Here is a 27,634-nt window from a genome sequence, read left to right on the forward strand (position 1 = left end):
TCAGTTGTTGCTGAAGGTGAACCCTGAGGCTACACAGGAGAGTCTCAGAGACCCCAGAGGCTGCACCAAGTCTCCCCTGGACTCCACCAGCTGCACCTCATGCCAGACACCTGCAAACAAAGAGACATAATATTTATGTTGACTCTAATGGATGCAACAGAGGCACACCCAAGACTCTCAATGCACCCCACTCCTGAAAAACGACTTTGGTCGATGATGAGGAATAAAACCCAGCTTGGCTTGGAGTTCCTGGTGGAGCTGCTGGGTTCTGTCCTGTCCCAAAACCTGGGTGGAGCTTCTCTGTGAGAATGCCTGGCAAGCCCCCCATTTGTAACAGCAGAGGAGAATCCATTTGCATGTGCTGCAGACACAACTGTGCAGCCCAGACATCGTGCTGTGTGCATGAAATTTTCATCCTATGAATGACCGAAGGTGCAGCCAGAACCAAGAATGCCTGCAAAAAGGTGGCCCCTGTCCTGAGCATCCCTCCCACTCTGTCTTCACAAGACCCAGGTGCTCCGACCCATCCCTTCTGATATGATCCTCAGGAATTGAAATTCCTCTGGCCTCAGGGTTCTGTGGATGTGGGTGAGGAGCCTGTGAGGTCTGCCCCAGAGGTGCCGTCGTTGGGGTCGTCTTCCTACTTTCCTTCATTTCCTGTGTGATGTGTGAACTTCCCAGGTCTTGGGAATAAGAATTTAAAATGGAACAGCATTTTTATTTTGAGTTGGAAACTCTTATTTTTCCCACTAGGGTCTTACACAAAACTCTAACATATAAACCTGGTAGAAAGCCTTCATCTGAGGCTGTCGCGGGCATCCCTGTTTTATTGACTTCTCTCTTGCAGCATGAAAACTGCCTTCCTGAAATGAAGGTCTTAGTCCCCGTCACCACTGTTATTGTGCGAGAGTTTTGTGTCCCGCAAGCATCTCCAGTTCTGATAATTTCCCTCAGTTGTAAACAAGAAAGGAACATGTTGGCTGTTAGGATCAAAACTCCTGGATATAAAGTTGAGTTGATGAAATATCCAGGCACAAAGGACCCCACAGGGATACCCCATCTCCTGCCGAGCCTGGGTCTTACAGAGGGAGCGAACTTTCCTAGGGCTACAGATTGGAGTTGAGGGGAGAGGGGGAAGGGAAAGGAAGTTGAGGGATCATTGGAAGGGGACAAAAGGGACAAAAGTATTTTCTGGTAATGGGTGTACCCCCAATATGAATCTGGCACCTACATTATGGGCAGAAGGGGGGACAATCAGCTTTGTATCTTGAGAATGTTCAAAATAAATAAATAAATAATGAAATAATGAAATAAATAAATTTTAAAAAAAGACAAACCAAGACTAGAACAACTTAATAGACCAAATGGACCCAAACAGTACGTAGAACTTTCAACCAAACCAAAAAATATGTACATTTTTCTCAAGCACACATGGAACATTCTACAGAATAGATTCTATTTTATGCAACAAACACATATGAAGATTAAAATTGTTCCAACATCTATTCTGACCACAGCAAATCAATAGTCACAATAAGGTGTAATTCACCAATGTGAAGAAACTAAAGAGCACTCATGTGAACAACCATTTTATCAACAGGAAATGAAAAGATGATTTTAAAATATCTCCAGAAATAAAAATTAAAACACAGTTTAACACAGGTTATGAGATGTGGCCAAACCTTCCCAGTGAAAAAGAACAGTGAGGAACAGCTTCGTTGGACAGTTATGGGACCTCAAACAGCCAGCCCTTGTTTGTTCTGAACACTCTAGTTCTAGAACATATTTTGAACCATGACTAAGTAGAGACATCGCTGGGATACACGGATGGTTAATATAAGCAAGTTGCTGCGTGAGATAAACCACATCACAGAATGAAATAAAAACAGCACAATCATCTCAGCAAACGCAAAAAGGGCACTTGCTACAATTCAAGATATTTTTTATAATAAAAAATTTCAGCACATTATTTATAGAAAAAATATACCTCATTACTTTAAAGGTAACACAGAGCAATCCCATAGTTAACCACATGCTTCACAGCGACAGTGAAAAGCTTTATACACATGATCAGGAACAAGACATAACCCCCCTCTCCACTACTCTTCAACATGGAACTGGAAGCACCAGCCAGATCAGTAAGTTAGTAATGAGAAATAAATGAGGGCTACATTGGAAAAAACAATGAAAACTGTTTCTGTTTGCTGATAACATCATCTCATATATGAAAAAACTAAAGTCCACACCCCACCTAATAACTGTGGGAACTAAGAATTTAGTATTGCTGCACGATACAAAATCAACACACAGAAATCAGTGGCATTTCTATAAACCAAAAACTATCTATAAAACAAATCAATAAAACAAATTCATTTTCTATAGCATCAGAAAAAAGAATTAAATTCTAGGAAAAAAATTAAGCAAATAGGTGAAAGATGTGTATACTTAAAATTCTAAAACATTAATGAAAAACTAATCAAATGATATAATGAAGGAAAGAATAACTTGTGTTCATTGATTTTAAGAATTAATGTAATTATACGGTTTATATTACTCAAGGCTAAAACACAATCATTACCAGCATCCCATTGTAACTTTTCACACATAAATGAAAAGTAACTCTAAAATGTGTTTAAAAACACAGAAAACTGCAAATACCCAAAGCAATTCTGAACTTAATAACAGAGTTGCAGGCCATCTATGATTTTTATATTACAAAAAAAAAAAAAAATGTTTTCTACTGAACCTTTCAAAGATCATTAGAGTTTAAGTCATGTTCAAATTTCCTGGAAAATATGGGTTTTAGATTTTTGGCTTCTTTAGACAACTGTAATCTCAAGTGGCTGCAGACTGCAAGTCCTGACGCTCCTGCTGGTAACTGTCATCCCAATGTCAATGTGGGCTTCTTAGTCCTTGACGCACAGCTCAGGCATGATCCCTTGCACACCTCTCAGGAGGCAGCCTGGAGCCTTGACTGTGATCTGCACGCACATTTCTTCTCACAGCCTGTGCTTTGTGGGTCCCCTTCAGCTACACACCTGCAGGTCAGGAGGTGAGCCAGGTCTCCATGCAGATGCAGCAGCTTCCTCTCCACCTGCTCCTCTCCCTGCTGCTGTCTCCACTGGGTGCTTCCTAGGGGGTTCCCTTTCTGTCTTTATTTCCACCAAGGCAGAGTTTTCACTGTTGCTGGTGTATGAGTTCAGCAGGGATGGAGAATTCCAGATTCTCACACCACTAGGTCATGGCTGGGATGGAAAGGGCTGCTGCCTGGTGGTTGTCACTTATGATGTTGTGTGAACCTGGCTGAACATTTCTGATCCACAGGAACCACAGTCATCACCTTCTAGTGTCCAGAATATGATACATGATGAAGGTGTATAACCCAACCAACCAAAGTTGTGAGAAGCTCAATTAAAAATGGGCAAGGAATGGAATATACAGTCAATGTGATTAAGATAAATATCTGAGGAGCAAATGAAAAGATCACTAAACTCATTAGTCATCAGGAAAGTGCAAATAAAAACACAATATAGCACTTCAGAGCCAATAACATGGCTGTAATTTTTAAGAAAAATACCGTTTTCCTCATGGATATCTAGACATTGGAAAAATTACAGAGAGCTGGTGGTCAGGCAAAATTGTAAAACTGCTGTGGCAATGATTTGGGCAGTTATAGAAAAGGTTAAATGCAGAAAAACCACATGACACAGTGATTCCACCTCTATATATATTCCAAGATAACTGAAAAGAGCTGTCCAACAGAATTTCCATGAACGTTCACAGCAGCACTATTCACAGTAGCCAAAAATAAACAATGCCAAACATTCACTGACTGATGAACTGATAAACAAATGTGGTAAATTGATAAAAATGTAAACTATTCACCTATAAAAATGAATGTGACACCGACAAATGCCACAACAGAATGCACTTTGAAAACATTACTCTACATTAAAGAAGCAGACACCAAAGGCCACATATTATATCAGTGAATTAATATGAAAAATCCAGAATAGGTGAGTCCATCGAGACAGAAATCATATTAGTGTTTTTTAGGGGCTTTGAGAGACAGGAATGTGAAGCGGCTGCTTTAAGGGAATGGGATTTCTTTTTGAGGCAAGAAATGTCCTCTAACTAGACAGTGGTGACATTTAACAAACCATGTGAAAATACTGTGTCACTAAACTGTACAGTTTAAAATGGTTAATATAGAGAATGTAATTTATTTCAATTCTGCCATCACACACCGTAAAAAAACATTACATTCAATTTATTTGTTATGTTAATCTTTTTTAGGGTAACAGAAACCACATTTTAAAGGAACCCACAAAGCAAATGAAGAAAAAGTAAGAGTTCCCAACTGTGACTTCTGTTGAACTTGGACAGGAGACACTGAGGACAGAAAGGACAGCCTGGGTACCCTCTGCACCTGCTCCTCAGTGGAAATTCTGTACTAAGTGCACACTGAGCTCCTCCTAATTCCAAGTCCCCTCTTGTCTATAAGCAAAGAGGTTTGTGTCTGGGCTCATGCTGAGTTCCCCTCACTGTGTTTCTTGTGCAGTCATACACAGCCATATCCTGGACAATCAGCTGCTCATGGTTAAATAATCTTGGCTCTTGGAGGTGTCCCTCATGATGCTGACTCAGGATTTAAGATCTGTATTATAAATTGTGCTTTCACAACCTCATATCACACTTACCCACTGCAGCCCCTTTCCTGAATGCTGGTGGATCCAGTGCAAACAATAGCTAGTTATAGAGAATCCAGAGACAGTGGAGGTGAGGGACAGGGTCTATGAAGTTACAGCAGGCCAGGTTCTGACTCCTGAAGCTGCACCTTGGATGGGACAGCTGGGAACAAGGAGCATCACCATCAGTCAAACACACCAGAAGCCCCATGCCCAGGTCCCATTCCTGAAGTCCCAGAGGCACTCACAGCAGGGAGCAGCCACCAAGCACAAGAGTCACCTCAGGACATCCATATTCTGATGAAGGGCTCCTGGTGAGAAGGAGACTGGGGATGCTCAACCCAGGGCTGTGCTTTCTTCCTGACACTGGGGTCTGCTCTGCATGAGGGGAGTCCCTGATGATATAAGTGGGAGAGCAGAGCGCAGGGTGTCGACCCACCCTTCATTGTGCAGAGTGTTTACGTCGTGCTGCTCAGAAGAACTGGGGAGACAGAACCTCAGGGACTCTTCTACGCATCACTGCCTGGTCTTCCTGTTTCCAGAGAAACATTAAGAGAAGTGGAGATGGAGGATGCAGGGCTTGATAGCACAGAACATGTAGAAGTGTTTAACTTAAAGTGATTTCTGGTTCAAGGAGAAATCCATGACCTTTTGATCCTCAGGTGCTCCCTTCACCATGTCTGGTGTTTGAATCTGGCTGTCAGCTGTGACCTCAGTCTCTCTGCACACAAAGCCCTTATGTGTGACTTCAATTGAGAAAGTTGGGCTTCTATAGATTGTAGTAGATTGTTCACTTCAGAACAGGCAGACGTTCCTCAGAGAGACAGATATGCATATGCATCTGTGTGTGTGTGTGTGTGTGTGTGTGTGTGAAGTTTATGAGAGAGAGAGAGAGACAGAGAGACAAAGGAAGACAGAGAGACAGAGAGAGACAGAGAGAAACAGAGAGAGACAGAGACAGAGAGACAGAGAGTCCTCTACTCCATCCTGCTTCTCAGAGACAATCACTAGGGGAAAAACAGACATAAGATCCCCCCTCCATTTTGATACAAACACACGGGATAAGAGATATTACTGTGGAGGTTTCTAGAAAACTCATCTTCTTCAGTCTCATTTAGAAATCCTCTGTTCACACTCCTGCCCCAACACTTCCAACGTCAGCCTTGACTGTCACATCAGACTCAGTCTTGAGGTTCGTGATCTCGTCACTTGCTTCAGGTCACAGGTGACTCCTCGGTGGTGTTTTCTCAAGCGCAGCTCCTCCTGCATCTGCAGACCTGTGAGATGGACACTCTGTGCCCTGCCTCCCCTTAACCCAATGTACTGTGGAGAGTCACATCCAGGTTGACCACTGTAGACCATTCTGTTCAAAGACTAATACCAGGCACCTGGGAGTCACTGGATCACAGCAATTCTGAGCGTTAGTTGGGCACGTGGTACCCCTGTCTGAGTTCTGGTCCATTTCTTGTGTCTGGGAATGACACTGCATGACTCACAGATTCACTATTTGGAATACTAGTCCCACCCTGTTTGGAATATTTCCTTTCTCAATTTGAAATTGGCATTTTCAGTTGATTACTTCTTTTAGGTTTTTTTATTTAAAATAAGCTGAAAGCAGTTACAGGTTGTGTAATTGTATTAAAATATATGTACAAAAGGTTACCTTATAGCAGTCAAGGGCATACAGCAGATAATCCTAGCTAATCACATCAAAAACAAACAAGCAAACACTAAAAGAAAAAAAAAAAAAAAACAGAGACTATGCATCTATGTAAAACAGCAGATTCCAAATGAGGAAATGGTAAAGTCACTGGAGTAAATGACTGTTTCTCAGAGTCTGGGCTTAATGGTAAATTGTCACCTTAAAGTGAGAATGTGGAGCAGGTCTAAAAGTATAGATTTGATCATAGAAAAGGAAAGTTCAGACCTCTACAAAAAAAAAAAAAATGCTCACCCCAAGCCTTGTTCTGCACCTGTCTCTGCAGCTGGGCCCTATGGGCACACGGTCCTCAGTGCCGTCTTGACCAGTTCACTGTCACCCTCCAGGGCTCTTGCTGCATTTCCCAGACCAATTTTGTAGATATTTTCCTCTCAGATTTATTCTAATAGTTTCATAGTTTCAGGATTCAAATTTAGGGTGCTGGCTGGTTAGCTTAGCTGGGCAGAGCATGGTTTTGTAACACCAAGGTTATGGTGTTATCTCCGTATCTGATAGAAAGTGAGCCAAAACACCAGGGACCAACCAAGATTTATTAAGGGAAGAAAATCTGCCAGGCTGCACTCAAAATGGAGGGCAGCACCAGGCCTGTGGGTGGGAGAGCGTGTCTAGACTGCAGGGAAGGCTGACGTAATCAGGGAGGGAGTTGGTGCTGGAGTGGAAGATAAGGCTGGTGGATGCCATCAGGTGGAAGGTTGCACCCATGTGGAAGTAGAGGAGTTTCTATTTCTCAGAAACCAAGAGTTTTCTTGTAAGGAAAGGCTGGCAGCTATTTTGTGCTTATTGTGTGTAAAATGGTACCAGTCAAGTTTATGTGTAAAATGGCACCAGTCAAGTCTAAGATCCATCATTCCCACCTTTTAAGTATAAGGAGAATGGAAAAGGGGTGAAGGTCTCATTCTTCTGAAGCTACTTCCTGCTGAAGATGGGCAAAGATATGAAAAAAATAAAATACTTATGTCAGCCTGAAAAACAATTGGATGGCAGGATATTGGTTTCATGTGGGGAGGCTGCATTCCTCCAGGGAAGGGTCGCTGATTCTGAGGGGCTGATATCCTCCTCCCATGAAGATTCCAGTGATCTTCTGGTTGGTGAAGGCCTGTAAGACACTAGAGAAACACCGAAAGAGGCAGGGGCCAAGGAGGACAATTCCCATCGTGGTCGGGGTCCGACGTGTGTTGCCCTGAACTCCTCCCCATCACCAAAGCCTAGGTGAGTGGTTTGGGTGAAGCACAAATGTTTTTATTGAGGTGGCGGGTACTGGACTCCAGCAGAATTCCCTTCAGAAAGAGCTACCCAGAAATTTTTACCCCCATAAGAACATGATGTGGCAGTTGTCTGGTCATAGCCTTTTGTGGGAATGTAGTCACAGATGTGAATGTGTCCTGTAGGGTTTCCCTGAGGATTCTGGGTAGCAGACCCAGGAGGTTGGAAAGTGTCTTTCCTCCCACCAAGACCTTGGTTATACATTGTGACCAGGGTGTGGCATTATGTCTCTGTTAGGAAAAGAAGCAAGAGGAAGAGAGAAGGCAAGTGCTCAGGGGCTGAGAGGTTGAGAGGGTGCATAGTAGGAAAAAGGAGTAGAGAGTAACCTTGTCGGGGTGTAATTGCAGAGGGCGCCCTGCCAGGCTAATTCAGTTACCCACTCAAGGATGCCTTCGACACTGGAGGTGGCACATTGGGACCAGTCTTGGAGCAGCTCCTCTGTGAAGGACGTGGAGCGGGCCTGCAGGAGTGAGAGGATAATCACCAGGGAAAGATCATCCCTCTCATGGGATTGGGGGAAGAGTGAAGGTCCTGGAGATTTTCAATTATGTGGATCCTAAAATGGATGAAGTGTGAGGAGATGATGGGTTGGGGGTTGAGCAGAGGGAACCCTCTGGCTTGATGTTAACAGATTCTTTGGGTAAATTCTCAGGTGCTAATTTTACCAAGGATAAGTGATACCAAGGGGCCTTTCCTAGTACCTTTACTGCCATGGGGGTGGTGAGAAGTGCTGTATAAGGCCCTTCCAAACATGGTGAGAGGAGCTTTGGGATTCTGGTTTTAATATACACTTGCTGTCCCGGGCTCAATTTCAAGTCTGAGGAGGTGGTGAGGAAAGGATGAGGTAATAGAAAGTTGGCCTGTTCCCTAAGAAGATCCCTAATGAGTGAAAAAGTAGGGAGATACTGGCCTAAAGGTGATGAGCTGGAAGGGAGAGGTGTGAGGGTGAAGGGTCTGCCATGCATGAGTTTGAAGGGGCTGAGGCCAGTGGGTTTATGGGGGGCAGCTCACAAGTAAGTGAGTGCTAGAGGGAGAAGTTGGGTCCAAGGGAGGTGAAGTTCCATGGACAGCTTGGTGAGGTGTGTTTTTGTGAAGTGATTGGCTTTTTTCACTTTTCCTGATGACTGAGGCCAATACAGTATATGTAAGTCCCATTTGATATGTGATGCCTGTGCTGTGAGTCATATAATCTGGGAAATGAATGTCTTGCCATTGTCAGACCAGAGACTGGTGGGTAGGCCAAAACGACAGATGATTTCAGAGGTGAGAACATGCATTACTGCTGTAGCATCCTCTGAAGTGAAGGGAAAAGCCTCAACCTAACCTGAAGAGGTATCTACTAAGGTTCGAAGATAGCATGTCCTTTTGTGGGGAGGCATGTGAGTAAAAGTCAATTTGCCAATCCTGGCCAGGAATGTACCCTCTGGCATGTTTAATGGAAAGGGACCGAACATGCAGGCCACCTTGATTGGAGCAATGAGTACAGAAAGGACACTTTTGAGTGATTTGTTTTAGTAACTTGGCCATGTGGGGAGAGTAATATAAGGGCTGAAGAAGTTGTAGTAGTGATGGTAGCCTGTATGAAGTGAATTGTGGAAATCTAAAAGGATTTTCTCAGCTTGTGTGGTAGGGAGGACATAGTCACCGGATGGAGTATACCAATTGTCCTTCCTCTATGCACCAAAATGTTGGAGGTGTTGTATTTCTTGGAGTGTGTATTGAGTTATGGGCATAGGGGCCATGAGAAGGACCTGAGTGGGAGAGGAGGAGAGGGGGCCTGGTGATTGAGCAGTCTTTTTTGTGCTTAGAGCTGCCAGTTTGTTTCCTTGGGCTATGGGGTCATCAGATGTTTTGTGTCCTCTCCAGTGTATAACCTCAACCTCCTTTGGGAGTTGTGCAGCCTCAAGAAGTATCTTGATAAGGTGTCCATTTTTTATGGGCCTTCTTTGAGTGGTCCTGTATCCTCTCTCCTTCCATATGGCTGTGCAGGAGTGTAGGATGTGGTAAGCATACTTAGAGTCAGTGTATATATTGACTTGTTTGTTACTTGCTAGAGTGAGAGTGCTGGTGAGGACAATGAGTTCTGCCTGTTGGGAAGTGGTATTGGGGATAGGGGGCAGCCTCAATAGCTTGTGTTAGATTTACTATAGCATAACTCACCTGGGGAGCAGTCATGGAGGTGGCGGTCCCATCTATGACCCATGTATGTTGGGGTCACTTAATGGGATGCAGGGAGATGTGTGGAAAGGGATTGAGAAAGAGGTCTAAAGCCTCCCTGCAATTATGATCTAAGGGTTGTGAGTGTTTTCAGATGAGAGTGGCTTGATTTAAGGGAAGGCAAGTTTTAAAGGAGACCTGGGAATTTTCAACGGAGGTAAGGTGGATAAGTTGTATGTGGGAAGGGGAGAGAACAGGCAAGTGCTTATGGCTGAGAAGGTCTTGAAGATGATCGGAGGAACAAATGACTGTTTGTTGTCCAAAAGTTAGTTTAGAGCTTTCTTGTGTCAAAAGGGCAAATGCTGCCAAGGCCCATAAACAGGGATCCCATCCTTGAGCTGTGGTGTCCAATTGTTTGGAAAGGTATGCAACATGGAGAAGATATCTCCTGCCTCTTGTGCCAAAAACCCTGACCACCAATCCTTGGGTTTTGGTGATGGATAGGATAAAAGGTTGAGATAGGTTTGGGAGGGATAGAGCTGAAGCTGTGAGGAGAGTGGCTTTTAATCACTGGAAGGGAGAATGAATTTGCTTTGTGGGATCTAAAGGGATGGCAGGATCCCCTTTGGCTGCACCATTAGTGGTTTTGCTAGCATGCCAAAGTTAGGAATCCATAGGTGAAGATAACCTGCAAGCCCCAAGAAAGAAAAGACTTCACCCTTTGTGGTAGGACTGAGGAGTTCAGAAACAAGACTCTTGTGATCCACCATTGTTTCTCTGGTGTCGGGGGTTAGGTGGACTGCCAAATAGGTAACTGCAGGAGCAGAAATTTGGGCCTTCTGGGGGACACTCAATATCCCCTGGAGGCCAAGAAATTAAGGAGAGCGACAGTGTGGGCTGTGAATCCTCATAGGAGGGGCTACAAAGGAGGAGGTCATCCACATATTGTATTAAAGTGCTAGAAGTTGGAGGAAGTTCAGATAAGTCTTGAGCTAAGGCCTGGCTGAAGAAGAAGGGGTTATCTCAAAACCCCTGAAGTAGTACTGACCTGCTGAGTTGTGGGGAACAACAAGTACCGGGATCAGTCCAAGTGTAGGCAAACAGGTTTTGACAGGAAGGGTGTAAGGGGATAGGAAGAAAAGCATCATTGGGCTCAAGTACAGAGAAGAAATGGGTTGCTGTTGGGATTATGGATAGAAGTGTATAGGGGTTAGAAACAATTGGGGTTATGGGGGAAATGGCAGCATTAATGGCCCTTAGGACTTGAACTAAGTGGTATGAGACATTGGGCTTTATAAGTGGAATGATGGGTAAGGTGAGTGGGTAGCCACAAGAGATGAGAAGAAAGGAGTTCGTGCATTATGGGTTTTAAGTCTATTAGTTGTTTGTTAGTGATGTGGTATCGTGGGACATTAGGGAACAAAGAGGGGTTCCACAAATTAACATGGATAGGGGAATGGTTCATAGCAATGGAGGGAGAAGACGTTTCCCATGCTAGGGATTAACATTTTCTGAGGGGAAGGTGATGGTGGAAGCCTCGGGGGCCAGGTCTGGGGCAGCCTGTAACAAGAGTATTGTAGCTGCAATTAGAGTGTTTAGGGTAAGGGTAGCTTTGAATTTGGAAAGGATGTTCCATCCCAGTAATGGAGCTGGGCATTGAGGCATTATTAAAAATTTGTGTGTGAATTGCGTGTGATGTAGGGTGAAGGAAAAGGGTTTAGGTATCCATGGGCAGTATTCTGATCCCATGACCCCTGCTACTGTGATAGGGGATGGGGTTGTTGGTTCTGCATAATTGAGAAGGGTAGAACAATTGGCCCCTGTATTGGTGACAAAACAGATCAGCTCACCTGCTATGAGGACAGTTACCCTGGGCTCACGAGGTGATCTCTGTGCAGGCCTCGGGTCCTGGGCATCATCAGTCCTCCACTTGGGCAAAGTTGAGAAGCTCTGGTAGGAATGGCCATGGAGCTAAAGGTTGTGGGTTAGGGACTGGGCCACTCCCTCTCTGGTGAGTGGAACAGTTAACCCCCCAGTGACCTGGCAGTTTGCAATGAGAATAGGGCCCAGGAAGGGCCCTGGGGTTAGAACACACCTGTGCCCAGTGGCCTGGTTGATGGCATTTGAAGCAGGTCCCAGGTGGCTTGTCCCTAGATGCGGCTGCCTTTGGAGTGTGTGAGTTCCAGATGGCATTTTCCAGGAGCTGGTATTTGGCCTGATCTCTTTTGTAATAATCTTTCTTCTCCTCATCCCTATTGTTAAAAGCTTTGAAAGCAGCATCAAGGAGGTCTCATTGGGTCATATTTGGACCATCCTCAAGTTTTCTTAGTTTTCATGAACATTAGAGGCTCATTGGGTAATAAAATGAGAGGGTAAGAGGGCCGTGCCTGCAGGGGAGTTTGGGTCTATACATGTGTATTTATGTAAAGCCTCAGAGAGGTGGGTTAGGAACTTGCTGGGATTTTCAGTGGATCTCTATGTGATTTTTCTAAGCCTGTCATAATTGAATGACTTGTGAGTAGCATTTTGGAGACCGTAAATCAAGTGTGTGGTCATGTTATCCCAGAGATCCTGATCCCCATGGCTGGCCTGGTAGTCCCAATTAGGGTTGATACGACAGACAGTGATGGCTCCCATGGGGCATCTGTTATTTTGAGCATGTACCTCATCTGCCTGTTGTTGGGCCATTATCCAGACCTGCTCCCTGTCTTCAGGGACAAAGTAGTAATAAGAAGCATAAAAATATCATGCCAGGTGAGATCATAAGACTGGGTGAGATATCTGAATTCTTTAAGATATGTGTCAAGGTTGGACTGGAGAGATCCCAGTCATTTTTCAATTTGGGAGAGATCAGAAAGAGAAAAGGGGATATGGACCTGGACAATTCACTTCACCCCAGCCCCTTCACAGATGGGGTATAAAGGAGCCGGTGCTGAGGTGGGGTTGTCACCTGATGATGGGGGAGAAGGGGAGGGGTTGGGTTGCTGAGGCCAAGCATCTCAATACCAGGTGTGGAGAATAGAGGGAAAAGGTGGAAGGGCTAGTGGAGGATCTGGAGCGTAAGGAGGTGGTCAGGGAGCAATGTGGTATGAAAGATCAAAAGATTGATCCTAGTGCAGAAAGTGAGGTCAGGAATGAGCTAGGAGAATTTAAGACATAGGACAGCTTTGACAGAGAGAATGACACAATCGAAGATAGAAGAAGCCTTGAACATAAGGAATCTCAACAACTTTGCAGTTTCGGTGACAAAGGTGTCTAAATATCCAAGCAGATCTAAATTGAGAGTGCCATCTTCTGGCCACTGGGATCCATTGTCTAGTTTGTATGTAGGCCAACACTGATTGCAGTAGAAAACAAGGTGTTTGCAATTAATGTCTCCCTGGAAGCCAAGAGGTTGTAAATTGGCCAAGAGACAGCCTAAGGGTGTAGAGCGTGGAGGTTTGCATCGTGAGGATCCCATGTAGAGGGTGAGAAAGGAAATGAGTAATCCTATTAGAAGGAGGGTCATGACAAAATCTCCCTGGAAGCCAAGAGACTGTAAATCATCCAGAAGACAGCCCAGAAGTGTAGAATGTGGAGGACTGAATCATGAGGATCCCATTTAGAGGGTGAGAAAGGGTGTGATCAGTCCCAGTGGAATAAGGGTGACACCGAGGAGCATCCTCTTCGGTGTACACCTTCCTTTTGAGAGAGAAGCTACCGACTGGCTAATGAAGCATCATCCAATAGCTGGAGGGCACAAGAGGGTTCCCTCAGCCAGATGCCTGGTCTTCAGGAAGGAGACAGTGGTCATAGAAAGTAGTCAGGGAAACCCATAGAAGTAGGACAGACCCAATGACTCACCCTGAATTGAGGCCAATGTTGGATGTGTCGGCCTGAAACACCAAAAGGAGAGAGTCCGAGAGGCACCTGGTTCAGCAGGTCCACGAAAGGTGGCCAGGAGGGCCAATCAACCCAAGAGAGGGGATTGTCCGAAGGTCCCAGCCAGGACCCTTCTTGGGTTTTGGCACCAAAAGGAAGGAAAGTGAGCCAAAACTCTGGGTACCAATGAAGCTTTATTAAAGGAAGGAAATCTGCCAGGCTGCACTCAAAATGGAGGGCAGCACCAGGCCTGTGGGTGGGAGAGCTTGCATAGACTGCAGGGAAGGCTGATGTAATCAGGGAGGGCTTTGGAGCTTGAGTGGGAGATAAGGCTGGTGGATGCAAACAGGAGGAAGGTTGCACCCATGTGGAAGTAGATGAGTTTCTATTTCTCAAGAAAACATGAGGTTTCTCATAAGTAATAGGCTGGTGGCTATTTTGTGCTTTAGTGGGTAAGATGGCACCGGTCACATCCAAGATCCTTCAATACCCTTGTACCATCCAGCCACGAAATTTGGTATATAACCAAAAGTGGTGGGGAGAAAAAAAAAAGAAAAAAGAAAACGACTCTAAGTTTTATTCCATTTTGAATTGATTTTTGTATGAGGATGCAATCTAATTATTTTGCATGTGGGTATCAAATTTTCCCAATACAATTTTTTGAAGAAACTGTCCTGTTCCCATTGTGTGTTCTGGCAACTTTGTTAAAAGTCATGAGACCCTAAATATTTCTTGTTTTAGTCCGTTTTGTGTTGCTATGACAGAAATACCTGAGACTGGGCAATTTATAAAGGAAAAAGGTTTTTTTGGCTTACAGTTCTAGGACAGCTGCATCTGGCATGGGCCTCAGGCTGCTTCTACTTTTGGTGTAAAAACGGCAGGCAGCCACTTGGTACAAGCAGATCACATGGTGAGAGGAAGCAAGAGGGAGAGAGAGAAGTTGCCAGGGTCTTTTTAAGCAATGAGCTGTCGTGGGAACTAATAGAGTGAGAACTCACTCAGTAATCCCCCCTCCCCCAGGGAGAGCATTAATCCACCCTAACCCTAACCCTAACTTCTATGAATTAATTAGTTTCCCACACTGCCATATTGGAGATCAAATTTCCACATGAGTTTTGGAGGGGACAACACATCCAAACTCCGTCATTCCACCCCAGGACCCCCAAACCTCATGTCACGCTCACACACAAATTATAAACTTCCTATCCCAACAGTCCCAAAAGTCTTAGCTTGCTCCAGCACCAACTTAAAAGTCCAAAGTCTCATCTGAGACCAAAAGCAAAAGTCCTTCCAGCTGTGAACCTGAAAAACACAACCAAATTTATCTTCTGCCAAGATACGATGGTGGAACAGGCATTGGGTATACATTTCCATTGCAAAAGGGAGAAATAGGCCAGAAGAAAGGAAAAACAGGCTCCAAACAAGTCCAAAACCCAGCAGTGCAGACATTATGTCTTAAAGCTCCAAAATAAAGTTTTTGACTCCAAGTCCTGCATCCTGGGCACAATTGGGCATCTGGGCCCCCAAAGCATCCCGTAGCCTTGTTCCCACAGCTCTGCCAGGCACAGCCCAGTGGGCCGCGCTGGTGCCTGTGGCTTTTCCAGGCCTCTGTTTTACGTTACCAGTGGCTCTGCAGTTCTGGGGTCCTGGCAGCAGCCCCACTGCCTTGACTCTACTAGGCATTTCCCTGGTGCGAGCTCCCTGTGGGGGCTCTGACCTCAGTTTCCTGCTCAGCATTGTTCTAGTAGATGTCCTCTGTGTTGGCTCTGCCCTGGTGGCAGGTCTCTGCCTGGGCCCTTCCATACATATTCTGGAATCTGGGTGGAGGTTGCCTTGCTTCCACTTCTCTTCCATCCTGCCAGCCTGCAGACTTAACACAATGTGGATGCCACCAATGATTTTGGCCTCTCCACTCCAGGGCTGCTACAGGAACCACACTTGTGGCCTCTCCAGCCAGAGCAACTGGTATGCAGGGACCAGGATACCAAGGGCAGCTGTGCCCCAGGTCTTTCCTCTGGGACAACTCAGCCCTTCTAAGCCTCATGGCCTGTGATGGGTGCGGCACCCTTCCAGACTTCTGAAATGCCTGCAAGGCTTTCCTCTCATTTTCTCCACAATTAGCATCTGGCTGCCTCACCACCAAGATAATGTCTTTAGCAACCAGTTTATCTGCTTCACCCTTGCATTGTTCACCAACTTTCTGCTTCTTTACCTCATGGCCAGGCTGCAAATTAGCGACGGAGCCTCAGTCTTGTTAACTCCACCCCTCCTCTCCATCTTGTTAAACTCCACACCACTTCCCTCTCTGCCCTCCCTCCCCGGAAGGCAGGAACTGGAAACTGCATCCTGCTCAGTTCCTTACCATATATGGGCAAAAAACTCACCCACAGCCCTCCCCTATAAATACCCGCTTATATCCACCCTGGGCGAGACTTCCCTGTCCTCACTCCCTTGCGGGGCCATGGAACCTCACCTGGGAGTGCCCCTGTTAAAGCCTACCCTAAATTTACTGTCTGGCTCCTGGTTTTCTTTGCTCAGGTTCAAGACTAAAACCTTCAAGATTCAAACCTAACATCTGCTGCCAAAACCTGGGGAGGTTGAGGCCCTGTTCTGGTGGGAGGCCTCTGTCCTCTCATTACCAGGACCTCATCTGAGTCCCACACCTCGAGACACCGGGTAAGTTCCCCCGATTCTGTGCCCCAATCTGTTTGGTCCTGCCTGAGAATGTGTGGCCACGTCAGGACTACTCGACAGAGTCACCAGGTGACTCCTGCTCAGTGCCTGAGGACCAGGAGACATCCTCATCCTCAGGACAGCCACCTTCCCTCCATCCACAGCCTGGGATACTAAACGGGGACACCTGTTTTAAGCAGTGGCCTGCCTGGCAGGAACCATGGGAACTGCCCAGTCCAAATTTGACCCCAAAACCCCTTTGGGTTGCCTGCTGGCCTTTCTGAAAACTCTGGGCCTCTCACAAGACTTGAGAAGGAGCCGCCTTATTCATTACTGTTCGGTGGCCTGGCCCCAATACCAATGGACAATCAGTCTCGATGGCCTCTCGAGAGCACATTTAACTATCAGGTCCTCACAGATGTGGACAACTTTTGCGGGCACCAAGGCAAATGGTCCGAAGTCCCTTATGTACTGGCTTTTTGGGATTAGCGCTCTCATTCCTCCTTATGTTCCCAGTTTTATCTTACACTGTTTTTCCATTGCCTGTTTTACCTTCACTCAATGGTGCTCATTTTGTCCTTTTCTCTGGAGTTCCTGGAGCTCCCCCTGCTCACTCTTTCACTTTCTCCTTCCACAAAGTTTATACTTTTCTCTTCTTACCTGGTCCTGCCCTGGTCTTTGACTCTGCCCCGGTCACCAGAGGCTTCCTGGGTCCTGGCCACTACCCTTGAGCTCCTGGAGCTTGCCTCCTCTGTTTTACCTCCCTCTTCCCGCCCTCTCTGCATTCCTGGAGGTCCCTTTCCTTTCAATGTCCAGTGGGACCTGCCATTTTGTTCAATTATACCTGTTACTTTGTTTTTACCTCTTGAGCTCCTGGAGCTCCCGTCGTCTGCTTTGTAGATTGCTTTTGTTCTGAGCCTTTAACATTCTCCTGGCTGAACACCCGGAGTTCCCATCTTTGACCCCCAGAACTCCCTGCCACCTTTTATCCCCTGGATTCCTGTAATCCTCCTAATCAGTCCCACCTCGGTCACCTGAGGCCACTCAAGTCTTCACCCCTATTCCCCTTTCCTGATCACCTGCACTTCTCCACTCCTTTTTTGGTAGATAACATTTTTAATTGGCTAACTCAATTCACTGGGTGGGGTGTCCTCTGCTGTCCTCTGCCAATAAGGCCCTCAAACTCCCATTCCTGACCTGGTGAGAATGGCATTTAAAGTTTTAATGCCCAGGAGGAAATGGCTGAACTTAAAAGACAAGCCCAGGTCCAGCAGAAGGTCCAACTCCAAACCCAAGCCTTGGTAGCAGCACTGTGGCCAGCTGGCTCTGGGACCCAATGGAAAGGGGTAACCCAGTGCACCATCCCCTCTGGGGGCCTGCTGCAAGAGGGGCACTGATGGACCCTGGGCCCGCCAATGTCCAGATCCCAGGGTACCAACACATGTTGTCCTCAGTGCTGGAGGATGGGTCACTGGAGATCTGACTGCCCCAGCATTGGCGGGGCCCCGGCGGCTCCATGCAGAGGAAACTCCTAGCTGGTAAGTCCTGCCTTCCAGCTACTTGGCCTGGATGACGACTGAAGGGGCCCAGTCTTGGAAGCCCCTCTCACCCACGCCAAGTCCAGGGTCATGCTCCAGGTGGCGGGTAAGTCCATTTCCTTCCTGTTGGGCAGGGGGCCTACCTACTCTGTTCTGCCTTCCTACTCGGGAACCAGCTTCCCCTCCCCAGTGGCATTCATTGGAATTGATGGCACCTCATCTAATCCATGGACCACCACACCCCTTTCCTGTAGCCTGGATGGGTTTCCCTTTTCTCATTCTTTCCTAATAATCCCCTCCTGCCCCATCCCCCTCCTCAGCCGGGATGTCCTTCACAAGCTCCAGGCCACCTTTCATCTTTCCCCCTCACCCACTTTTCCCACGCACATTATCTTGGCCCTAGTTTCACCCGACCTTTCTCAACCACCCCCCTTCCCATTGTTGGTGGACCCCCAGGTTTGGGATACCTCTAAGCCAATAGCAGCATCTCGCCATTCCCTAGCAAATGTACAATTAGAAGATCAGACCACCTTTCCTGCCGTCCTCAATTCCCCATTTCAGAAACCCACCGAAGAGGACTCAAACCAATTGTAGATTGGCTCCGCCAGCAGGGACTCCTTATACACATGAGCTCCCCCTGCAACACCCCCATACTCCCCGTAAAAAAGTCCACCGAGCCCCCACAGTTCCTTACCTAGGCATATCCCTAACCCCCACTTCCAAGTCCCTTACACGGGACCATATCCACCTCCTCTGGGATCTCCAAACTCCCCAGAGTTCCAACGACATCCTCTCCTTTCTGAGCCTTGTGGGTTTCTTCCAACAGTGGATCCCGATCTTCACCCTCCTAGCATGACCCTTTTGCAAGACAGCTAAGGGCACCCTGCAGGGACCATTAACTGACCCCAGTGCTGTTAAACACCTTTTTCTAGGCTACGGGATTGTCTCATGGCAGGACCCACTCTGGCTCTCCCGGATCCTTCAAAGCCCTTTCATCTATTTATGGATCAGTGTTCTGGCTTGGCTACTGGCTTCCTGGCCCAGCCTACAGGACCAGCCTATCAGGCAGTGGCATACCTATCAAAACAACTAGATGTCACAGTCCAAGTGCAGCAGCCATGTCTCAGGGCATTAGCAGCTGCTGCCTCCCTGACCAAGGAAGCTCTCAAGCTTACTTTGGGCCAACCCCTCACAGTCTTTTCCTCTCATTGCTTGGGGGACCTGCTCAGCCACAAATCCCTCGACCATATGACCCCTTCCAGAATCCAAATATACCACCTCTTTTTTGTCAAAAACCCCTAGATTTCCTTATGCACCTCCCCCCACGTTAACCCCATGACCCTTCTGCCTACTCCCCCCACTACTTCCTACCCTTTACATTCCTGTCCTCAACTTTCATGGGACTTTATTCCCTCACACCCAGGGCTCTCTGACTTCCCCTATCTAATCCTGACCATGTGCTTTTTGTAAATCGTAGTTCTTTCACTGCCCTGGATGGCCAAAGGCATACAGCCCATGCTGTTGTTACTCTAGATGCCACCTTAGAGGCTGTACCCCTTCCCCTCAGAACAACCTCTCAAAAGGCAGAGCTAATAGCCCTCACTCGGGCCCTCCACCTGTCCAAGGGACAACGGGTCACTATATACACAGATTCCAGATATGCTTTACTCATCACCCATATTCATTCTGTTCTCTGGCAAGAATAAGGAGTCCTCACTACTAAAGGGACCCCAATAATCAATATGCCCCTCATCTCAAAGCTACTTGAGGCCCTTAGTTTCCCAACTGAGGTGGCTATCGTTCACTGCCATGGCCACCAGTCCTCTAAAGACCCTATATCTAAGGCCAACAACAAAGCTGATTCCACAGCCTGGGCTATGGCTCTAGGCTCCGCCCCAACTCCTCTCCTTTTCCTCAACACACCCCATTACCCCTCATATACCTAAGAAGAAACTCAGACCCTCAAGCAGTGAGGGGGAATTATTGGAGACAAGGGTTGGATTTTATCAAAGATAAAGTCACCCTCCCAGGCCACCTAGCCCACAGCATCATTACAGACGTCCACCAATCTCTCAACATTGGCCCACGATCTTTATAACAGTTCCTAGAACCCCTTTTCCATAACCCATACCTCCGAAAGCTCATTGAGGAAGTTCATCAGTCTTGCAATACCTGTTCTACTGTTAACTCTCAAGGGGGAATTCACAGAGTGGGGCCTAACCATCAACTCTGGGGCCATCAACCGGGGGAGGAATGGCAGCTTGATTTCCCCCACATGCCACATCCCCAAACCTATTGTTACTTACTAACTTTGGTGGACACCTTTACAGGATGGATTGAGGCATATCCCACAGCTCACTAAACAGTGGACATGATAGCCACTGTACTCATTGAACATATCAGCCCAAGTTTTGGCCTCCCATGGAACCTACAATCTGACAACAGCACAGCCTTCACCTCTAGTGTCACCCAGCAGGTCTCCGAAAGTCTGAACATCACCTGGAAACTCCACATCCCTTTCCATCCCCAATCCTTGGATAAGGTTGAGCAAGCCAGTGGCCTCCTCAAGGAACATCTTACTAAACTTTCCCTTGAGAACCACTTATCTGGGCCAACCCTCCTCCTGTTGGCACTTACAAGGCTTAGGGCCTCCCCTATGGGACCATCAGCCCTCAGCCCTTTTGAACTCCTCTATGGATGGCCTTTCCTGCTGACCCACAACTTTCCAGCCTCACCCCCACCCCTTTTTATCCTACTTACCCTACCTAACCCTTTTAAGTGCCCTTTTGTGAGCCCATGCTGACTCAGTTACTTCCACCCCTGGGGACCCCACCACAGATACTCCCCAGGCTTTAACCCTAGGGGATAGCATCTTACTGAAAGAACCACATCCAAAAACCCTACAGCCCAGATGGACTGGTCCCCACACTGTGGTTCTAACAACCCCCACAGCCGCAAAACTCCTGGGACACCCTCCCTGGGTACACCTTTCCAAACTTAAGAATGCCCCCCCTGAGGCCCTCTCCCAAGATGTATGGATGGCACAACCCATGCGGCCTACCCAGGTTCGGCTATCACGTCACCATTCTCCTAACTGTCTCTTAGTCCCATCACTACCGATTCAGGATACAGATGGGGATTTTAGTTAACAGAAACCTGGACAAAGTGTGTCTGTCTGTGCAGAGTTCTGCAAGTGTTAAAGCAGAAGCTTATGGAAAAAAAGCATAAAAAGGCTTTTTGAAAATCAAAGTGCTATGAGAAATGTTATCAGAACTATCAGCATACATTTCCCGCCTTGGTTTACTGGTTAAACCGGGTTGCATTTATCTCTGCAAGAAGGTTTTAAGGCCAAAGTTGTGTATGCAGCCAAAAACAGATCATTCTGTATGCAATTCTCAGACAAATAAGGTTAATTTGGTATTGTTGCTAAAAAGGAAAGAAGATTGTAGGAAAAGAGGAGATATGGGAAAGCTATGAAGACATAGTTGTGATTAGGAAGGTTAAAAAGAAATAATGCTTTTGTGTGGGAAAGCATCTTGTGCAGTGAATTTTGTCCTAGAATAGAATGGCTGGATTTATCCAGAATGGAAAGAAGCATGGGGACAAAGAAAGAAAGTTTAAGCACATCACAGAAGGTCTGAGTAAGTTGTAATAGTGATTTGTGTAGGGTGAATGTGTAAAAAATTTTGCAACTGCCAGGCCTCAGTTAATTTCTCTATCCCCACTCTTCACCTTTGGCACCCACACTGCAGATAGAGGCAGCCCCTGCATGTTCCTGAACAAAGAATGCTGTCACTACATCAGTGAAACAGGCGTAGCCAAAACCAATCTCTACAGAGAGACCCTACCTCACATCAGTGGGGGCAAAACCCATTAACCACATGGCTCCTCCCCCTACTAAGCCCACTCCTTATTTTCAGGATATTGTTAAATGGAGCCCCTTGTCTCCTTCGCTTCATTCAGGAACGAATTCGAGAGTTGTCTAGGGTATCCGTCAACCAGCTTCTGCTCCATCCTACTCCCGCATGCCCACTTCTGACAATCCCTACAATGCCCCTTATTCAGCAGGAAGTAGCCAGATCTGAGTCATCACCCTATAACAACAAAAAAAGGTCAGAAATTTGGGCCAGCAGGATCGGGAGGACCTGAAAGTGGCAACAAATTAGCGATAGAGCCTCCATCTTGTTAACTCCACCCTGCCCCTCCATCTTGTTAAACTTCACACCACTTCCCTCCTTTCCCCTCCCTCCCCGGAAGACAGGAACAGGAAACTGATCCCTGCTCAGTTCCTTACATTATATGAGCAAATAACTCACCAACAGCCCACTCCTATAAATACTCACTTGTATTCAACCTGTATGTGACTTCCCCAGCCTCACTCCCTTGCAGAGCCATGGAACCTCACCCAGGAGCACCCCCATTAAAGCCTACCCTAAATTTACTGCCTGGCTCTTGGTTTTCTTTGCTCAGGTTCGAGACTAAAACCTTCAAGATTCAAACCTAACAGTTATGACAGAAATACCTGAGACTGGGTAATTTGTAAAGGAAAGAGGTTTATTTAGCTTATGATTTTGGGACAGCTGCATCTGGCCTGGGCCTCAGACCGCATCTACTCATGGCAGAAAAACAGCAGGCAGCTGGTGCGTACAAGCAGATCACATGACAAGAGGAAGCATGAGAGAGACAGAAGGTGCCAGGGTCTTTTTAAGTAACAAGTTCTCACAGGAACTAATAGAGCAAGAACTCACTCATTATTTCCCCATCCTCCAGGGAGAGCATTAATCCATTCATGAGGGATCCGCCCTATGACTCAATCAGTTTCCAACACTGCCACACTGGGGATCAAATTTCCACATGAGTTTTGGAGTGGGCAACACAGCCAAACTCCATCATTTGTTTTTATTTCTAGGCTCTCTGTTCTATTTGTCTATAAGTCTGTTTGCATGACATTACCATGCTGTTTTGATTACATTAGCTTTATAATATATTTTGAACCATAATTAACTAGGAATTATCTCTGGGATGCAAGGACAGTCTAACAGAACCAAGGTAATAAAGGTGACAAACTATGTTCCACAATGAAGGGGGGAAAATGTATGATCATCCCAGCAGAAGCAGAAAAAAAATTAAACATAATTCAACACCATTTTAATAACAAAAATTGCAACAAATTACTAATAGAAAAATATAACTCAGTACATTCAAGATCATATACAACAATCCCACAACTATCAACATGCTTAGCAGTGAAAGTTAAAAGTTTGTTATGACTGATCAGAACAAGACAATAACACCCTTTCCCACCAATTCTCTTCAGAATAGAACTGGATGTTCTAGAAAGTGCAATGATGTAATAAAAACAAATAAATCACATCCACTTTGGAAAACAGAAAAAAAATCCTTTCCGTTTGCTGATAACATGATATCTTATATAAAAACCCTTTAAAGTCCACCTGCTACATGTGAAAACTAATAAACACATTTAGTAATATTTTGATATAAAATTAGCACACAGAAATCAGTAGTGTTTCTATACACTAACAACAAACTATCTAAAATTAAATCAGTAAAACAATCCCATTTACAATAGCATCAGAAAAAAATAATTAAAGTCTTCAGAATAAATTTAACCAAATTAGGTAAAGATTTGTACACTGAAAACTCTAAAGCATTGGTAAAAAAGTGGAAGTATGAATGGATGATAAGTTTTTGAAATTGTTGGCAACATAAACATGTAGAACAAAGAAGTCCACAGAGCACCAAACACAATGAATAATATCCACGATGAAGTGCACGGACACACACACACACACACACACATGAACAAAACACACAAACACATGCACATGTACACACACACTTACATACACACATGTATACACATTAACAAATACACAGACACACACAAACATATACACACATGAACACGCATAAACATACTCATACACACACACATCCACGTACACGACCAAGATATTAAATGTTATCACATTAAAAATGCAGCACATACTTAAAGCAGTTAGGTTTAAAACGCTTACATAAAATAACAAAGATAAGATTACAGAAGCCTTCTCGTCAGGATCCACGCAAACAAAAATTGAGTGGATTGAAATTCTTAGTGTTGGAAGCTGCAAACACCACCAGGCAGGATTCTATATTCAGCTAAATCATCATTTAAAATGGAAAGAGACCAACATCTCCTAATATCCTCCTTCCACCCAAGAAGGAGTAAATATGTGACAGATATTGAACAGCATGGCAACTATAGCCAATAATAATTGACTGCATATTTCAAAATAGCAAACAGAGTGAATTTCAAACGTCTCACCACAAAAACGGTAAGGTGACGTGATGGATCCTTTGATCAGTTTGGCCCTACTATTCCACGTTAAGTACGTTCATCAAACCATCATGTTCCCAATAAGTGAGTGCAATTTTGACTTATCAATCAAGGGAACGTTAATAACAACATGAATGAGAAATAGCCTCTCTCAGACCATACAGTGGAAAAGGATCAAGGCATCCCTCAGAAATCATGAACGTGGTGAGCACGGTTGCCAGCACAGCTCCTATTCGGCATCTTCGATGTGACAAGTGGAAGGAAACAAGCAGCAAGCAGGAGGACACACACACACAGTCCTTGACCTTCAGGTGTGACACGAGGAGTTCTGGTTTCACGTCTTGCACGTAAGAAGCATGGACGTCATCACTCCCATCCACGCAACAAGAAAATCACTGAACAGGTGTAAAATCAGTAGGTTTTCTTTTCTTATATTTATAAAATAAGTGAAGTCAGAGGGTGAACTGCTGTCTCCAAAGTTGAAGTTGGAGTCAGGAAGACACAGAGGGTCACAGCAGGTCACAGCTTGTCTGATCAGAAACTCATGACCAGGAAACTGTGAGATCCAGGACAGGAATAGAAAATCCAGAGCTGTGGTTGAAGAATTGCTGAAGACTCACAGTGGGAAAATCCGAGAGTTAGGGGGGCCCCAGGGGTACAGTCTTAGGGTTCACAAAACTTTTAAACTCTACCTCAAGGGCCTCCATGGTTTTCAAAGGAAAGATGAGAAAAGAATCCTCATGCTCCAAACAGAAAGGGGGAAAGAAGACATTGTGAAATACACCAGAGCAGGATGTTCTTTAAAGCAGCCTGACCACAGGAGAAGCTAATTTAGCTGATTCTAATAGGTCGGGGCTTCATCAGAGCAAAACTGAACATAGGTCTGAGAGAACAGCCAACTCCATCTCCCTCGGCTGAGAGCCTTTCAGTCTCCAGTAAGGGAGGATACAGGGAGAAGCACCTGTGAAGGTCACACCCAGGACACGGCTCACTAAAGGACAGAACTCATCACAGGACTGTGCACTGCTTCCGCTACCCCACAACTTACCCATGTCAACAGGGCTTCTGTGTAATAACAGGGAAAAACTAAAACAGCACATTCAACTTAGACACTGTTTAAGAAGTCTCCACTAAATCCTAGTCCAAAAATCATTATGGAACAGGAAATAAAGTTTGTAATGACCCATCTCATTCCCAGTTCAGTAAATTGAAGACTGCCCTGTAGGCTGGGACAACCAATTAGTAATTAATTATTTAAGAGTAAAATAAAAATATTATTTCAATTCAGTTTTTTTTCTTAAACATGCATTGTTAAAACAGAAATCCTATTAAGTTTTTTGGACCTAACTACTTAATAAATTGAAGTGTTAAGCATTAAAAAACAAAATCAAAATCAAAAACAAACAAACAAAAAACTAGAACACAGAGGAAACATAAACAAAAAAATCAGGGGACATTTTATACAGTCTGTGGCTTGTCATGTTTTCCTCTTTACAGGGTCTGTTGCATTGACCAAGATTTGATTAATGATTCCAGCCTGTCAATGTTTCTTCCTGGATAATGCTGTTGTCTTGTCCTCTGTGCATGTGATTTTTCCTCTTTTCCTGAAAAGTACATAGGCCATAGGTTCCCTGCTCATCACCACATGAGGTCTGTGTCATCACTGTACAAACTTATTACTGAGCCTCTGATCTGCACCTGCACGGGGGAGAGTTGGCAGGAAATGAGCAGGGCTCTAGACCCATGGAGCTGAGTGTACAGGGACAGATCTAGTGAGAATTTACACAGTGGAAGACAAACGGTGATATTAGGGGGAGTGTCTTTGGGATATTGGGGACAGGAGATGGTGGGCAGGAATCAGGACTCTGTCTACCTGGTTCTCATTTTCCACATGGAAACTGCCCGTGGAAGCTGAGACACATCTTATGGCTCAGTTCCAAGGTCTACTTTGAGAGACATGGACAAAATTCAGTCCAGCAGTGCTCTGATGGGTTTTTATCTCCGTGCTTGTCACCCTGAGTCCTCCAAATGAAAATATAAGAGCCTTGTCTGGTCTGGCCCTCTAGCAGCTGACTGTCCATCCAGGATACTGGAGGACGGACAGAGAGTGGGACAAATCCTGAACATCAGTGTCCACAGTGTGGATGAGGATCTGGAAGCTAAACTACTCTGGGAAGAGCAGGGACCTGTGTCCAGAAGGCCTGGAGAATGATCATTACCAGCTGGGGACACATGTGCTTGACTGAGGGAAAGATCCACGTAGGGACAGTGCACTTCTGCACAGAGCTAATCTTTAGGAAAAAATTCTTGATCATTTGAAGATAAAAATGCTTACAATGATTTCTGTGTCAGGAAAGACAAGAGGTCATGTTAAAACTGTAGAAAAGGAAGGTGCCAGTGGATGGAAACATCTTATCTACAAATGAGGAAATTTCTTTAATTCTGTGTTGCCAGCAGGGAGAATGTGAGAAATTCGAATCACAAAGAAAAAAGCAGGAAATGACCCTGGGGGAGGGGACATTTGAGAGTCAGCAGAGCAGAGGAAACCTCAGATCCCAAGAGGAACGCCCCATCCCCTCTCTGCACCTGCTCCATGGGGCACAGGAGCTGGGTGGGCCTTGAGCGCCCCCTGCAGCCCAGACCCCTCCTGTATCCTGCAGGGAGGTTTGTGTCTGGGCTCATGCTGACTTCCTGTCACTGTGTCTCTCGCACAGTAATACATGCCTGTGTCCTCGTTGGTCACAGAGCTCAGCTGCAGGAAGAACTGGTTCTTGGATGTGTCTATGGTGATGGAGATGCGGCTCTTGAGGGATGGGTTATAATATGTGCTTCCACTATAACTAATGTATCCCATCCACTCAAGGCTCTTCCCCGTGGGCTGGCGGATCCAGCTCCAGTAGTAACCACTGGTGATGGAGTCACCAGACACTGTGCAGGTGAGGGAGAGGGTCTGCGAGGGCTTCACCAGTCCCGGGCCAGACTCCTGCAGCTGCGCCTCAGACAGGACACCTGGAGACAAGGAGAATCAGTTCCTGTCAGTCACATGCAGTCACAATCATCCCATAGACCCATGTGTGACAGTTGAGACACTCACCTTGGGGAGCTGTCAGCAGGCAAAGGAGAAGAGTCCACAATCTCATCTTCTATTAGGCCTCAACTCTTCCTTCACCAGAGACCTGAGCACTGTCTGAGGAGAGACCTGTGAGCTTTCACAGCTCAAGTGTCTACATTTACCCTGGAGCCTGAAGGAAAATTTGCATGTGGGAGAGCTCAGTCCTTATAAGTGCTGAGGAGCTGCAGTGAGAACCTTCGTATTTTTTGAAGTGGCTTTATGCTCTTTTCTCCTTTAAAATATTTGACATATAATTATGGGATTGAAGAGAAACTAGTGAGT

At 45.7% G+C, this 27,634-nt stretch overlaps 1 gene segment (V, D, J or C); it reads right to left on the reverse strand.

Moving 5' to 3' along the window:
• LOC134372882 (immunoglobulin heavy variable 4-30-4-like) lies at nt 1-27,380 on the reverse strand. The segment is given in 3 exon segments: nt 1-110; nt 26,827-27,249; nt 27,335-27,380. Coding segments are annotated over 3 exon segments (579 nt in total).
• Nucleotides 27,381-27,634: the final 254 nt, after the last annotated feature.

Source organism: Cynocephalus volans, chromosome 3 (assembly GCF_027409185.1).
Source record: "Cynocephalus volans isolate mCynVol1 chromosome 3, mCynVol1.pri, whole genome shotgun sequence".
Taxonomy (NCBI): Eukaryota; Metazoa; Chordata; class Mammalia; order Dermoptera; family Cynocephalidae; genus Cynocephalus; species Cynocephalus volans.